The sequence below is a fragment of the Mycetomoellerius zeteki genome, unplaced genomic scaffold, assembly GCF_001594055.1.
Source record: "Mycetomoellerius zeteki isolate Tzet28-1 unplaced genomic scaffold, Tzet1.0 scaffold221, whole genome shotgun sequence".
NCBI lineage: Eukaryota > Metazoa > Arthropoda > Insecta > Hymenoptera > Formicidae > Mycetomoellerius > Mycetomoellerius zeteki.
In genome coordinates, this window is record NW_017257184.1 from 845,682 (window position 1) to 863,267 (window position 17,586).

A 17,586-nucleotide genomic window follows, 5' to 3' on the forward strand; every position below is an offset into this window, starting at 1 on the left:
TATGAAGCCTCACGTTCCGGCATATTTATTAGCACGGTTATTCACGCCCATGCGTTTAAGCAACGTTTCAATTTTTATCATCGGTCATACGTGTCGCGTAATCGCATTTTACGCACGATCGTACAAATAATTACGGCTATACAATATCATAATCAAACTGTTAGTATGCGCTAATTTTTTGTGCATGTTTCACTTGATTCTTTTACAGAATGAGGGATGATTATATGTTTTCTCGAGATTATTTTTCTTTCGAGAAATTCTTTTAATTATGAGGTAAAGCGAAAAAGAGGAAATAAAAATTCTTCTTACACTTCTTTCTTCGGAGGAAATCTCGTCATAAAAGGGTTAACTCTCTTGGAAACTGTTTATGGGCGATTTATATCTGTGAGAGAGAAGTACGCGGAGTCAGACGATGGAAATTTCTTTTCTAAATGTACTTACATATACTTCTTATATTTACTTCTCTTCGTTTTTTTCAGAGATCTTCTTTTCGCGCGCGTGTGCTCCTTCATTACGGTCTCATGAGATTTATTTTGTCTCATCTGGCGCGAGTTAGCAAATATACTTAGCGTTTACTTTTTCCGGATGCCCCTAATAGTGTACGTTTATTGACTTATAATTAATATTTTTCCAAGATTTACGGGAGATAATTTATATTACATTTGTTTTACTATTTTTCTTTGAATTGTTAATTTGCGAGAATTTTAGATAAAAAATGATTTTTTTCTTTGGCGATTGTTCAAATGCAACATTTTTAACAAACCGTATAGAATCACACAATTCATTTCTACAAATTCGACAAAATTGTTTAGATTTTAAAATTAGTAATTACATTATTTTTTATCCCTTTTTAATATAAAAATTTAGTTTATTTTTTAATAAACATTACTACGTTATTATTATTCACTAAAAATATTTTATGACTTTATCCAAGACTTTACATTTTTAATGTAGATAGGTACAATTAGTTATTATGTATCTATTTAGATTTAAAATGAGTTTTATACATTTTTTACGATACGACAATTACGAATTAAATAAATTGATTGAAATATATCTTTAAGCGTATTTTTCTGTTTTTTCATAAGCATATGTTTGTATCATATTTTGATTTCCTTCAACGTATGCAATTCTTCAACAAACAAAAAAAAAATCCATGATATGCAAATGCATTAGAAATAACGCCATTTGTAGTGATATACTTGCAATGGAAACTACTGTGGAAACTACCGATATTGGTTGGAAAACACGTACTCTCGCTATTGCGTCGACAAATTTTCGCTGTGCTTGGCACGATATTTCTTAAACATTCAAATAGTGCACAATATTATACGATCTTAGTTTTGTCACAAGAAAACTTGTCTTGCGACGTCTTAAAGTAGCTCTTTTTTTCTATACTAGAAATTCTCATTAATATTTAAAAATTGTAATTATATATAAATTTATATTTTATTATTATAATATATAAATAGAACATAAAATTTTATTGTGAAATTTTTATATACTATTTTTAGTACAAAAGAAAAACAACACATATTGCTTTTTTGTCATTTTTCTTAATTTTTTAACGACATATATTTTTTATATCCAAACTATATTTATAAAAAGCTCAAGAAATATTTAATGTTTATATAATATTTAACGTTTTCAATGCAATTGTGTTTATAAATTCGTACTTCCGCTGATTTATACCAAAATGGCCGCGTCGCGGTTAACTGGAATGCATGCCGCTTTCTCCATTTTCATCCATATTCCTTTTCGCTTTACGTTCTCCACTCATAGTTTTTTGCTCTTTATGTCGGTCATTCGGTTCCATTTCGCGCGTTAGCTGCCACGCGCGTTCACCACCGTAACATTCTCGTCCGCTGAGCCGATTTGGGAATATCACCGTCGTGCATATACACACATGTGCGTATGCACGAGATATGTCACAGCAATTTCGAATGAAGTTTTGTACTTCCAACGATGTAGTTGGCGCTTCGCTATCGTCTGCAAACGAGCATGTGAGCGAGCGAGCACGGTTCATATGAACATGAAATTGGTAAGCCCTCGGTGTTGCAAACTTGTTATTTTTCTACGTGACTTGACGTCCATGATTTGTCTTTTATCGATTTTCACGCGTCATTCCAAAGCCGATATTTTGCTTATTGATCGTTCTGAGAGAGCCAATCTACGAGCAATGTTTATCAAGTTTCATATTGATTATTAGATTTCCATTTGAATTTCCACACATATCGAAATAACATTTCGTACATTTCCTATATATATACACACATATATATATATGTATATAGATTTTTTAGTGTCGATATACTTTCTACAAAAAAATACAACAGAGAGAGAGAGAGAGAAGACGTTTAAAAAAATAATTTTAGAAATAATGATTCCATGAAAGTTAAGCAGAAATTTTTTGTACAAGTAATATTATAATATATTTCTGAAATACTATGTTTCTAAATATACAGTGTAATACATGTATATGTTTCATAAATTGAATGTTTATCTTATGACATGGATTGTATTATTGCAGCTGTGTAGTATACTTCCTCACAGCTATTTGTTGTGAAATGCACATATGTTAAGCATAACATAAATATTCCATTATTTGAATGAGATATTAATTTCTTTCTGAAGTACGTTTTGGATTGTGTTCCCTTTGACAGCTTCGCTCAGTTTTTATATAATGGATATTCCATTCCAGTGAAACGGTAAATCTGCGATATTTTTTTTTGTTTTGTGTCGATCTGGTGTCAAAGGCAGGACTCTCGTTTCGCACGTTTTTGAACACAAAAGCTATACACGCGCTTTTATTGAAGATATTATGCATAATATATCAGAATAATAGATGAGAAAAATCAATTTTATTAATGTAATAATATACACAAGCATTGTATAAGATTGCACCTCAATTAGCTTGCAAAGAATATTTCTGATTTATATTTAATATAAGACATTTATTGCTATACATATATGTTTTTATGCATCTTGTATTTTGCATATGATTCTAAAAATTACCAGATTTTAGAGAAAATTATAAAGAGTATATTGTATAACGCGCGTTGCACATACTTTTTAAAAATTTCTATTTAATTTGACAATTCCGCTTGCCTCTTTTGTGACTATTTTCAAAAGCAGAAATTATTTTCAAGCGCATGGCTTGCAAGAATTCGTCCACTTTGTGAATTTCATCAAAATGGAATTGAGGTCTCACTCACGAATTCACAAATGATCACGAAATATTTTGACTATTGAATGAACTAGTTATAAAATAAATTAACTCGTAATTATATTGAGATATAATCTAACCAAAATTGTTTATTTTATATATATTACAAAACTATATTTATTCTAATACTATTATAGGCACTTGGTTTTTTTAAAGAAAGCAAATATAATAAAATATATTTTTAAAGTATGTGATATATCATATATTCTGTTATTTCTTAATTATTTCGTGAAACGGAATTTCTTTAAAGACGCTGCCAATGTTATTCAATAATTAAATTGGCTGAAAGTACCTTCAGTGCCATAATTGCTTCATTATCACAGCAGACGGTAAAAACGAATGGTGTAAACGAATACATTTAATTCGATCAATTTGCAAAAAAATGCTATCGATATTTAAAAACATTTTTATATAGTTATTTTTAAAATGTATCAATAACAGTTTTTAGAATTTTACATAAATATATATCTTGATATTGAAATTCTTTAAAAATGCCAGTTGATTCACTTTACTTTAGTTCAGTATAATAACGAAGTCTTGCATATATGCTGAGCGAGCGCTTCAATATCTAAATTTCTCCCGGGAAAAAGCCAGTTTTTCTACCTTTCAAAAATGGTCACTCTTTCTCTCTCTCCCTCTCTCTCATATATATATATATACATACATACATATATACACATACACATCACTTTTCACAAATCGTCCCTCGAATAATAACGATAAATCGAACGAGCTCGGTTAAGAGCGAAACGTGGTCGAACATCGTCGGAGACGATCTCGTAAAACAAATCGCGAGTTTCTTTTTCCGGTATCGGCCCGCAAAGTACGGTCATCATACTTGGAAACGGCGTTTATCTATCGTCGCGCATATAGGTGAAATATTTTGCGGCTTCGAAGGTGTTAAGGAACCTTCCCGAGAATATCATTCGCCCTAGTGGTAGTTTCTCTCTCTCTCTCTCCTCTCTCTCTCTCTCTCTCTCTCTTTCTCTCCTTCCCTTCCACCTTTGCCTCTCGATCGTTCGTAAGGGTTACCGCCGTCGTTTGTTCGTTCGTGGGGTGCAAGGCGCAGGGCTTAAGTTGAGTGCGATCTCTTATCGACGTTACGAGCAGCGCAAGTCTACCCACGTTTCCCTTATCTTTCTCGCTTCTCCTGCTTGTGGAACTTACAACCCTACTCATACATACGTATGATACATATTGTCGTTTGAATGTAAGAGCTGTACGCTGGCAGTAGCGAGTTCGCTTATGAATGGTCGCTATCGACTGTCGTCGTCCATGTTGTCGTCGTCATCGTCGACGTCGTCGTTGTCGTTGTCATTGTCCCCGATGACGACGTTTTTCGTCGTTTTTTCATGTGGCTCTCGCCACATCTCGTGATCCACGTGATCCTTTTCCACAGATAACCCTCGACGTTTCTCCTCGATGTTACTTGCACGATGATCGATTCTCGCTCGTACGCTTATGTTCGTTCTCGAGTCTCAACGATTGGTTCGGACTCCCGAACGTCGTAAATCGAGTAAACGGCAATCGATTAATCATCGTCGTACATTCTTTCGTTTCCGACTCGAATTTACGGAAGCGAAACTTCGGGCTCACGATTGTTTTAGGATCGATTGTACTAGCAGGTGCGCGATATGTCGAAAGAGCGAGCTAGATGAACATGGGGTGTGATCTGAAGGCGATGTCTTCCATGGATGTTGATCATTTTCCGCGCTGTATATAGTGGGGGGAGTAAATGGCATAAAAAGCGATAAATGCTCACGTACGTGTAACGGAGGGAACTTATATTTTTATGTAAGGTACCGTTTGTTCATCTTTATTGAAGCAGTTACTTGCTTACAGTCGCATTTATAATTCCTCGTGATATTGTCTGACTATTAAAGTTTATTGCGAAAGACATTTGCTTGTTTTTGTTTGCACACAGTTGGAAAAAATGTGTTGAATTTAACATGTCCCAAACGGTCCATTCAAATTTTTGAATTAATTTTACACAAGATTAATATGTTAGAAGGTAACACAAATATAAGAGAATAAATACAAAAAAGATACCATCGACACAGTTTGTAAACAAAAACCGTGGGAACATATTTTTTTCCAGAAAATTAACATTTATAATATGTTAAATTAACGCATATTTCATTCATTCGTCTTAGAATTTACGTTTTGAAACACATTATTTTTATGTTACTTGTTCACTCACTCATAAATTGTGTCATTTTAACACTAAGAAACATTGAATATCAATTTCACAAAAAAATCTTTAAATAACATAATCACATTATGTTAAATTAACACTCGAATATGTTAAAAAATTCAACACAAACTGTTAACACAAACGTGAGTGGATCATTTCCAACATAAATACACAAATTTTTTTACTGTGCAGCTTTATAATATATCAGTATGTGATTTTCGCTCATTTTTTTATATTCTTTTTTTATTATATTTATATCTTGTGATTTTGTTAGTTGCTATAGTAAATATTGAAGTTTTTAATTCATTACAATAGAAGTTCTTGAATGGTGTAAAAAGGAGATAATAATTAAGTGTTGTGTTTGCGTGTAATTTATATGTTATGTCATAAAAGATTTACATCCTTTATTACGACTTAAAGTTTATAAAAGAATTAAGTAGGATTAAGAAAACGCGAATTTCTATTTCCAATTTAAAACACTGTTTCTGTATACAATTATCATACTTTTCTTAAGAAAGATAAAAAAAGAAACAATAGTTACAATGATCATAGTAATCTCGACATTAATATGTTATACTGTATACTGATTATAAAAATTGTAATAATAGCGAAACGATTGCAAAATGCATAAAATTTCCGTTGTCTTTAAAATGACAATATTATTCGTTCCAAATCGCTTTGTTAAAGCCAAATATTGCTCTTTTTCAAGTTTGAGGCAAGAAGCTCGTCGATCGGAATCCGACTGTAGGAACGTACATACTTATTGAACTATCGTCTGTTTCTCTATAGCCAGCCACTTCGAAAAACTCAGTCAACCGGGCGAACTCGAAGTAGCGAAAGTTTTCCAAAACTCCAACGGCATGCCCGGGAACGAGCGAGATTGAAATATACATTCGATTCGCTTCTCCTTTTCCTCCTCTTTCCCGCCCGCTTCATTCGTTTTTCGCGTCAGGATTCGTTGCCTTTATCCCGGTGCTCTATGTCGGATTTGTAATTCGGCAACTCAGAGACCGGGCCTGACGTTGAGTTCAAAAGCAGATAAAGTTCAAACGCGGCTGTGTATGCCAGAGGACTAATTTACACGGTTCAATTTTAATGATAAGAATTCCAGATAAAAATTATCCAAAGTAAAAAAAGCCGTTGATCGTATAAAGTGGAAGAACTTTAATTTCCTTTTAAATTGGTAACTTTGAATCTTATTTTATCGTAGTCTATTCTAGATAAAGTTAAAGGCTCTCTATTTCTCTTTCTCTTTGTTTTTTAATTTATTATACACATAATATACAAAACTGAATCTATACATGATTAACAATATTTCTAATTTACTTAAATGTAATATAAATAATATAAGATTTGATAAAAAAAAGTATAACATTTTTATTTTGTTACAAAGATACAAATCTATTTTAATTCATAATAAAGCATCTGCACACAGTACGTACATTCTTTTTTTAAATACAATTAAATATTTATTATAATTCATTACTTATTAACTCGAGTTTAATAACATGACATTCCTATTTTATAAGACTGAAACATTTTAAGAAATTTTCTCACATAATAAAAAATGTGTCTGCATATTTACTATCTTCTTGTAAGTGAGCAGAAAATAATAGCACAAATAATATTTAAAACGGATCCAATTTGTATTTTCGTTTAGTGTGGGATCATTCGCGATGGATTGTCCAAGGGAAACATTTCATCCCAAGTGACTAACGTATAGTAAAGCGTTGGAAAGCTTTCTTCTGCGGTTGATTATATTGCAGGGATGCGTAACTTAAATTTTATGGTGTGTGTGTGTGTGTGTGTGTGTGTGTGTGTGTGTGTGTGTGTGTATGTGTGTATATATGTATAATAAAACAAATTATATCAGTTCTACATTCAATTAAAGTTAATTGAGTCGCATTATCTTTATCAACTTTATTTCAACAGTTTTATTATGGATATGTTATTAGTAATACTACAGATATGCTGATTTAGAGAAAGTTCATTTTCTGTTAGCAAATTATGTATCTACTATATTGATATAAATAAAAATTATTCCAATTGATTTTTTAATTAGCTGCAAATATTATACATTATGAGACTTAAGATCGCGTATTTTATTTTTAATTTTTTTTATGTAATTTTTATCATAAAATATAAAAAATGTACTTTTAACTTATGATTGCTAAACATTTTTTTTTTAAATACATAAATATGAATGAATTCTAAATTTTTCATCGACTAATTTTGATTAACAATAAAATTAGTACCTACATGTTCACAAATAAAAAATTTTAATTTTGGCTTAATATATTATGTTTTTTATCTTAAATTATGTGTATTCAAAATTTTATATAATGGTAATGTGGAATAATATTCTCATTATAGACAACAGATATCATGTATCTATAAATAATATTATGATAAATATTGATATTAATAAATGCTATACATAATACATATAATAAGCAATGAGAAACTATACGTTTTTATGAATACTGAAACCAAAAATTTAAGGAAATGTAAGAGTATATAACACAAAGTAATGTGTGCGTGATGGGCTTGCACCTTGACAATGATGCAAGTGTTTTAATTTTGCTTATCTCTTCTTTTGCTAAGTAAAGATGAACACGTGCGAAAGATTTTATCTCTTTCGGAAGAGAGCTTGTATTAAGCATTTCAGAGGTGCAATGCTTCTCGCAACTACTCAGTCCCATAGGAATACGAGGGCGCGTAAATCCGTAAATCGGCTTGTTACTCATCGCAGCTCCCCTTGGCAATTTTTGCATGAAGGACCCATCAGGTTGTTAACGTTGAAGTGAAGAAGATAAAAAAGGAAGCTACTAGCACACTATGCTTCGCAAAATGAGGAACAGACAGGTTGTTATTTAGGAAAACTAATAAAATTTAAGCTTTTAATCTCAGTTAAAAGAAAATTATGTGACATGTAAAAAAAAAATTGCGAAAATGTCAATCTTTTATATTTATATATTTTTAAAATTTCGGGTGACAGAAAAGGCAGCTTCTTTAAAACACGTTCTTAATTTTCCAGTTTGATCGTGATCCTATCCTACTAAAATGATTAGTTGAAAAATATCAAGAATTGCACGCTTTATAAATTTATACAGCAATTAATTTGTTGGCTTTTGTGGTGGGTTTCGAATATTTCGTAGAATTAATCTAGTTGAGCATGCAATCCAGGATGCGGCTGTGAAAGTGCCGTTGCAAGGGTTACACGAGGGCCTCAAGGGCTGCAACTCGTAGAATTCGAAAGTTTAGATTGTACCTCCGTGCCTTGGTCTCGACCAATTGGTTTAGTAGTTTCGACCAGTATAACAATGGCGGAAAATGTCGAAATCAGAACGTACTAGTCATGGGAGCGATCTTGAGACATCTCAAACAAACTTTGTTATTCTGTTTGCTTCAGCTAAAAACGTTAACATTACAGAATATACGTATATATTGTGCTGCTAATATTGTTTAATTGTTTAGTCTCCTTCAGCGAATTAAAAAAATAATTTTTGCTTTTTTTCTTTTGACTCTTACAAATAATGTCAATAAATTTGATTTTTAAATATGTATTTTAGATTCGAATACATATTGACCCTCTATAGGAAATATTGGACTTTGCACAGTCGATTGTTTTATTATGAATTCTGGTTGATAAATTTCTCAATCTGTAAAGAATAAGTAAAATTAATTCAACTTCTATGATAGTAAAAACTCACGCGAATACGCGCGCGTTTTTGGAGTTTTCACAAATGTGTAAGAACTTTTTCAGTTTTTTATACAGTTTGAAACAATATAATTATTGTTCCAAGTTATTGTAAAAATCTGCACTAAAGTTCATAGACTCAGGTTGCACGAAGGATGAAAATTTCCAATTGCCAACGGAGGGTTGTTTGAAATTTTGATATTTAAATAAATCTAGTATAAGCTTTTATATATTGAAATCAATAATTTAACTTAAAAATAGAACATGTTATTTGTATTACTGTATTTCATAAACGTAAATCTCGTACCGTCAAAAATAAATATTTTTTTATCTGAGTACGAAATTGATAGTGCGACTATTTACAAAGTAAAACCGCAATATACACTATGTATGTGTACTAGGTATGTGTACCTACTGGCTAACCAAAATGTTTTGTTTTGTCTTGTAAATTGTTTTTTGAAGTTGCGTAAAATTGTTTTAATATTAATATTTCCTTTCTTTACGAAAATGAATTTAATTTGTATGCAGAATTTGATTGGTAATAATTATATTTTTATAATTTGCGGTACATATCCAAAATAATTTATTAAATTTATTAAATTTTTTATATAAATTATCTCTCTCCTCTCTGCTATATTAATTATCAAGAAAATATTACGCGTTAGATGATCATTTTCTTTCTTATTCATCGTGTATTAGACTAAAAGAAATTCTTTTTCTGTTGCAGGCTTAAAACAGCGACCTACGGATTCTCCGAGAGGAGGTGAGTTTCGTTTAATTAATCTATTTTTAAGAAGAAATGACCAATAAAAACGGAAGTATATCTTTCTTCGAATAATAATATGACTTGGAACGATGCTCGCACGCTTTCTGATATTAAAATATCTTAATATTGTAATATTTTAAATGCAAATTCCGGCAAATTAGGGAACAATTGAATTTTTTGGAAGAGTGAGTAATAATAATATAACATTATATTATTATTTCGTTTATCAAGAATATTTCTATCATTTGTGTTCTACGGATTATGCTTACGTTACAATATTAATTACATTTATTATCACTGTATTAACGTAAAATAATATTATTATCATAATTATTATCGTAATAATGTTTATTATTCATCACGATTACCGTGCCACCGATTGAACATGTAACCATGCGATTTACACCGCCGCGCGCGTGGACTGTGTGCTACATCAAGCGTATGTAATCCGGTGCGCGATAAAGAATACAGATATCGATTCGATTTAACAAACTCTATAGGCATAAAATTTAATTCGGAAATGCGTCCGCACGAAGTACTAAAAGGGCGCGGACTAAACGCGAGTGTTAAAACTCATGATCGCCTGTACTACATTTCGGTGCGCTCATTAGCGTAATTAGCGTAAGCTATTCACGTTCTGCGGGCCCAGGTGAACGTGGAACAAATGCTGGTGCGTTACTTCATTAACTTGCTAACCATAGGACTCTAAAATAAAAATATTAAAGCGTGATTAAAGCAATGTTAAATTTGATTCTCGTAATTTCATCGCGGCATGCACGCGAGATCGAACGCACGCGGGATGTGCATCATATTTCGCAATTGAACATCAATTCTACAAATCTTTTAATTGCATTTTCTAACTACAAGGGAATAGCACAGCTGCTACTGTGTATTTTGAGCTATTTCTCTCTCTGCATCATAATTCCGCACAGAATCCGCTTTAAAAGCAGTACCATGCTTTGCAATCGTACGCGCTACAACATGAAATGATGCGTTTGAAGAGAATATATGTTATGGATTTTGTGATGAGCCCTATGTGCTTTATCGGTACATTACGTCTGTACAAACGGCCGCTCGCATTTTACGGTCAGGAGTTCACAGAAGAAAATTGAAGCGGGGTGTTAGTGGCTTTTCGCGTGTTCGTTTCGGTGCAGTCGAAACTATCTCCATTCGTCGTTAAAACGTGCCAATTTTTCAACTTTCGACTGTGCTGTGTTCATAACGCTAAAAAATATATGATTGTGTAGGTGCGGCACGTGAATTATTTCCGATGAGTTTCAGTTTGATTTTTATTTAGATTCGTGACATTACTCTTTCACGAAAACAATTGAGTCGATCCACACACGTGTAAACACGCGCTCTATACTTCAACCCTAATTCAGATTGCTATTAATCGAGTTACCGATTTTTATCCTTTTTTTCTGATTGTGCAATTGTACTCGACGTAAACGAATTTAATTTATAGCTTTCACCAATAGATATATAATTAAGTTCGTGCCACTTCATGCACGATATGCTTAGATACCAATGAAATATGATAAAAGTGACTGTTAAATTTATTAAAACGTTATTGAAATCAGTTATATTTATATTATATAGTCCAAGGATTTATTGAAAGATAGAAAGTATAACGATTCTTTTTAATCATGTCTAAAAATAACGGGTAACAATATGAGTGGAGTTTTATCACGATGTGATTGACAAAAGACGTTTCTTTTTTTACTATTATACACATTTTTCATGAGCGGCAATCTATAGTAATGTAGCGCGTGACATTATTCAAATTGAATCGTTCGTACCGATTCGTAGTCATCACCGTCGTTCGCTCTCGATAACGCTATTTCGCTGATTTCTCGAGTCGCGAACTCGCATTGCGCTGGAAATTCGCTATTTATCAGAGAGGACCAGAACGTCTCTGGCGCGAGTCGTTAAAAAGTAATGTATTCTGTTAGCGGCACGGAATACCGACGAGAAAGAGGAAGGAGGGATCCTTTTATGCCAGCGGTTCGTACGGATGTTTTCGTCAAAGGACACGCATACCGTATCTTTCCTGTATAGCTGTTCAGGGGAGGGTAGAAATCTCTTGAGCTTGGGTCGCTCTTGCTCTCTTGTGGAAAGCTAAATTGCCCCCGTCTTCTCTGACGACACCGCTGAATTTTTAGTTCGTTTCTGAAGTGTTCCGTTCATTTGCGCGGTCGCGATGCCGTCGTAGCCGTCTGACGAATCAGACGCTCAGCTTAACTGAACGTTCGATATTTCGTAGAGTGTGAGAGATGCTCTCTGCACGTGGAAAATATTGTTTAAATTGATGATTATATTCATATATTCATTATAAATTGTTATATTTAAAATAGAATAAGAGAAAAGATATATATATAATAAAATTGTATTAGTTTCTTTCCAAACTCAGAGAAAAAAACATTTTTATTTTTGTTAAAATGTATTATTTCTGTGCTTTAAAGTGATTTCATTATCTCAGTGATATTTCAATCGTTAGTGACCTAAAAAAAATCGCGTTTGCAATGTGTGCAATAGGTATTGAAAAATATGGACATAGGTAGATATTCAATTTCTCTAATACCTACATACGTAAGTATTGAAAATGTTTCGTTTGCTTGTAAATGAAAGAATTATTTATTTCAAACTAAAATAGTTATCATGCACTCAGAGAAAAATGTAGTAATGGCAACTAAAATGTGACTACAAGTTTTATATACAGATTGATGTACGTAATTGAACAATTTATTTTATAGAGCTATTGAAACTCTATAAAATAATTTATTCCTCTATATAAATTCATTCACGACATATAAAACTTGTATAGTTGTTATTTTTATATCTAATTATATAAGCTATCACTACGTTTTTCTCTGAATTCATGGCAATTTAATTAGAAATATAAATAATCTTTTTTCATTAACATCAAGTGGAAGAAGCATTCTCGTAGATATATGTATATTGGAAGAATATCGGAAAGTTGAGTCTATGTATCAGTATATCTCAGTACCTATTACATACATCAAAAACACGATTTTTTTAGATCACGAACGATTGAGATATCACTAAAATACTGGCATCTTTTTTAAAAAGCATTGAAATAATACGTCCTTGAAAAATAAATGTTCTCATCGTACACTTTAATTGACTTAGCAACGGGCTTAATTCAGTCTATTCTGTAAATGTGCAAAATGCTTTTAAACGACCTTTGTCTCGTTCGTATTTATTCGCAATTCATCTTTTTCGCGACGTAGACTTCACTACAGCGTAATATTTTATTCAATACAAATTCGCGGTAAGATGATATCTGTGAACACCAAACGCGGAGATAAATCTTGTCGAGTGCGCAATCGATTCATTCGCCGGCAGAATAGCTTAATTTAAATAGCAGCGACGGAAGCTTCCTGCGTAATTACCGTTACAACTGAGGTTTTGTTTTGTATCTACAACAGAATCGTGTGCGACACAAGGTGTGCAAATGTCATGCTTGTTTCTGATGCGAACGTTCAATCTTGCTGTAATTAAGACTGAACGATACTTGCGGCTTTGCGAAAGTTGAGATTGTTTTGTCACAAGTGACGACGGTGCACTTGAGAATTGTTTAAAGACTCGAGTTTTTCCTAATGTCAATCGAAAGTTCTGATATATATTCTAAGATGCGAGAACTGCGAAAAAATTCATCTTATTTTCGTGATTCTCTCTTTCAAATATTTATACGTATCTTACTTTGTTTTATTATATCACATTCAATATAATGACTTTCATCGTACGTTTGATAGGAAAACATTCAGCGTACAAAGAGTTACTGCAAACTTCAATAGTAACTGTGATTTAGGATTTTAAAAGTAACTTGGTATCGTTATTGTTATTTAAAAATTATCAATATTAAAAGGTAACTTTATTTTAGTTATTGTGATCGTTACTTGGAAATTGTAATTCCGTTATTTTTTCATCGAATTTTTATAACTTCTTTGTTAGAGGGTATCCAATTATCTTAGTCTATTGATTGATCGATAGTCTACTAATTGATCGATTCAACACTCGTGATCCAGAGTAATTTTAATGGTTGTAATTAATCGCAACATGGCCAAATATAATACTGTCTTCTTCTAAAACTTTTCATATACACATTTTATATACATGTATTGTCTAAAATAACGATAAAAGTAATTATATTCATTATCGTTATTAAAAAAGCCGCTGCGTTATCATGAATGCATGTTACAAATAAAGAAATGTATCGTCGTTACTGAAATTTCATTACTGAAAAAAGTAATTGTAACGATAACAACATTACAAGTAACGCGTTAATTTCCAACCCTGCTGTGATCAATTTAGGCGAACTCAGAGTACAAACATATGTTTATGGTTTACGTAAAGTGAGAAAAAGCTATGCTTTCATTTTACTCTCACACAGAAGAGAATATTATTCTTAAAAGTTGAATTTAGCGTTTCTCACAGCTGCAGAATTTCTGTCGTCGCAGAAAACTCAGAGATCTTCACTTGAATTGCCCTAATAACGCTATTCAGCTACATTCTATTTTCGCGTAAGACTTTTGACGATTCCGTTCGTATGTTCGCGCGCTGTATACCTAGGAGACTCGAGCCGCCGCTTTTCACGGTGGGTAACATTTGAATCTAACACTCGTATCTAATTCTGTTTAGCGGAGTGACCGAGATACGTTGACGGCGCGGCGCCACACACCGTGCTGCGTCACACCACGTCGTGGCGTTCCCGCTTGCGGGAAAGTTTAAATTATCCTGTCCGCTGGGAGGAAGCATCTCTCTTCTCCGCGGGGAAACGACTCGGATTGGTCGAGTCTGATTAGTTCGGTGATCTCATGCCCGTTTTATCCCTATTTTCTACTCTATCTCTGTTTCTCTCTCTCTCTCTATCTTTCTTTCTTAATGCTTAATTTTCTCCATTATTCACTTTGAAAAAAAAAAACAACCTCAAATTTTATTTAATAGATTTAAATTCAGGCGTGATAAGATCTTGCCAGATACGAGCGCACAAAATGACTGATTATCTTGTACTATACAGAATTTTATAAAAGATCGTTTACTTGTATAGCAATACGACTATAAAATAAAATTTCTTTGAAGATTCGAAACGTTCCGTCTGTAAACGCATTCAAGAGAATTTTTCGTTTCGGTTACTTATTTAACAGTAATCCTTAATTACTGTTAAATACATATTCTACATATATATACATTGTTTATTCTTTTTTATATGTATAATTTTTTTCTCTATATTGCTGTCATTTTACTGTTATACTTTCTGCCTCAAATGTAATTTGTACCAGAGCTTGAGGGAACATTGTCCCAGAGCGTATAAATAAATAATTCTATTCTAAACGATTCTATTTTATTTTCTCTCTCTCTTTCTCTCTCTCTCTCTCTCAGTCTCTTTCTTTCTTTATTTCTCTTTCTCTTTCTATTATTTTTTCTGTAGTTTTTTTTCTGTAGTTTGGTAACTAACACGTTAAACTAAAGAGATTGGCAATAGTCAAGATGTTACTACAGTTTTCCTTTTTTTTGGACTAACCAGAAATTGTGAGATTTGGCAACAGCTGATACATTCATTTCGAATTTCCTCAGCTTCCTTCTCCTCTTTTGTCTTTTTTTCTCTTTGCCCAGATCTTCTCTTCCTTTTAATACGAATACGAAGCATCGTATCGCGTAGCTACAGAATAGCGATGTTCCTCGCTTTCTGTTTAATCAAACCTCTTCGGCTAACATCTCGATGGTTTCGGAAACCCGTATCAATTCACATAATGAACGCCCGGAAGGTGTAGAAGCGGCTTTATGGGATCTCGAAGCCGTCTCCCGAGAGACGCGGTCGGCTTGGTTTAATCAGCTGGCGGATATTCCTACGATATACACAGCAAATTTCGAATCCAGTCTCCAAAGTGGCGGAGTATAATGCAAATGGAATTTCTCCAAGTCATCGGAAGTTTCTTAATGCACATATTCGTGCAGTAGGAATAATCACCTGGAAATTTCTTTAACAGAAAATTGCTACGAGTTCGTTGTATGATAAATATGTAGAAACGTTATTTCATTATTTTAAAAGCTGCAAGTGATAGAAATTGTCTAAATGGACATTTGAATATGATACGTAGAAAAGACGTATTTCAATTATCTGATACTAACGTATCAGAATTACCCATAAATATACCGTGCGAACGAGTAAGTGGACAGTAATAATTTCGCTACGTACGCGGAATATGAAAATGTGTAATGCAAAATAAATGTCCAGGGAGTCGCCACCTGTGGTGATGATCTGGATTGGGGCCTTGATGCGACGCAAGCGATCGCGTCGTGCCGCTGCCATAAACTATCGCTTCCGGTAAATCACGTTCCATATCTCTCGGCGTTGATGTGTATCGCGCGAATTAATATTTATGGCATTACGTTGACCGTGTCCTCCCTAACGCACCCTCACGCTGGGATGCGTTCTCCGAATAAGGGAGGATGGGAGCGTTAGGATTGACACGAGATTGCATTCGTATCAAAATGCGCGCTGCGTAGATGTCAGGTGCGCTCTATCCTTCTCGCTGGTCCGTCGCTTCGAAACTGCGCGATGTGGAAACGAAAAAAAAAAAATTTCGAGACGAAATAAACGAGATAGAAATGAAACGAATTCAACGAACCGTGGAGTATACATCAAAGAGTGGCCATGAGAGCGAGAGCGCGAGAGGCGCGAGTTCCCTTTTGTATGGAATGCCGCGGTAAATGGGATGCAGGATGAAAACTGCTGGATTACTTTCAGCGATTCATCATGTACCGATCAATCGCGACATAACAGATGCTCATGCAAGCATACAAATTTTAGATCTTGCGTAATCGGTTTATTTTTTTTTTTTACATTTAATCATGGAATCAGATTTAACTTTCAGTTGTAGGATGTTGTTCAATTTTGGTAACTGCGTCGTTTTGATATAACACAGTGTCATGTTGCATTAACTTATATTTATGATCAAAAAATTCCATTACAGGTTGATATCGAAAGTTAATAAAGCAAAAAATGATATTGTACTATATTGTAACAATTTCATATAACTTTATTATAAAAGTAATCACAATGGCCTGTAAATGTGCCTGTAAATATATTTTCTCTAATCTTAACTCTGTATAATTTAAACGTAATTTTGCAATTTTTCGTGTGACACAGTTTCTTGCAATTTTTCGTGTGACACAATTTCTTGTAATTTAAAAAGTTTTAATCACACATTTAAATATCTAATACAGAAAATAAACGCAAACGCCTTGTAGAGACTTGGTATAATCTTATGTTGCGATTGAAGTATCGTACAAAGAACGATGTATTAGCGTCGCAAGTAGCGGGAGGCGCAGAAATTTACTTCGAGATAAACGTGGAAGAACATGGTGCGCGACTATTATTATTCTCATGTAGATCTGCAAAGTTCTGCTGTGTGGATCTGTTGAAGAGCGATAACGAGGCGAGGAAAGCGCGCGAACTTGCTTCTCACTGAGACGCATTCTACGCTAATTCGCTCGAACAGCAAGTAGCGTCAGTACCAGATGTTAGACGGCGCCATTCGGCTGAGCGCCCGCATTTTGATCTAAATTTTATAACGGAAATTATAAGCGAAATTCGTCTTAAGTCGGCGCGATGGCGCTGATTAAAAATTTTGGAGATAGAAAAGTCATACAGTGCATTGAAGATCTTTATTATT

General features: G+C 33.3%; 1 protein-coding gene across 3 annotated transcripts in view; it reads left to right on the plus strand.

Annotated features, from left to right (window-relative positions):
- The window catches only part of tei (irregular chiasm C-roughest protein teiresias), a 368,837-nt gene that overhangs the window by 122,995 nt on the left and 228,256 nt on the right, over nt 1-17,586 (plus strand). For all 3 annotated transcript variants that reach the window (XM_018448499.1, XM_018448497.1, XM_018448498.1), the window contains exon 3: nt 9,848-9,883. In XM_018448499.1, the coding sequence (XP_018304001.1) occupies nt 9,848-9,883 (36 nt within the window). The remainder of the gene's footprint in view (nt 1-9,847; nt 9,884-17,586) is intronic.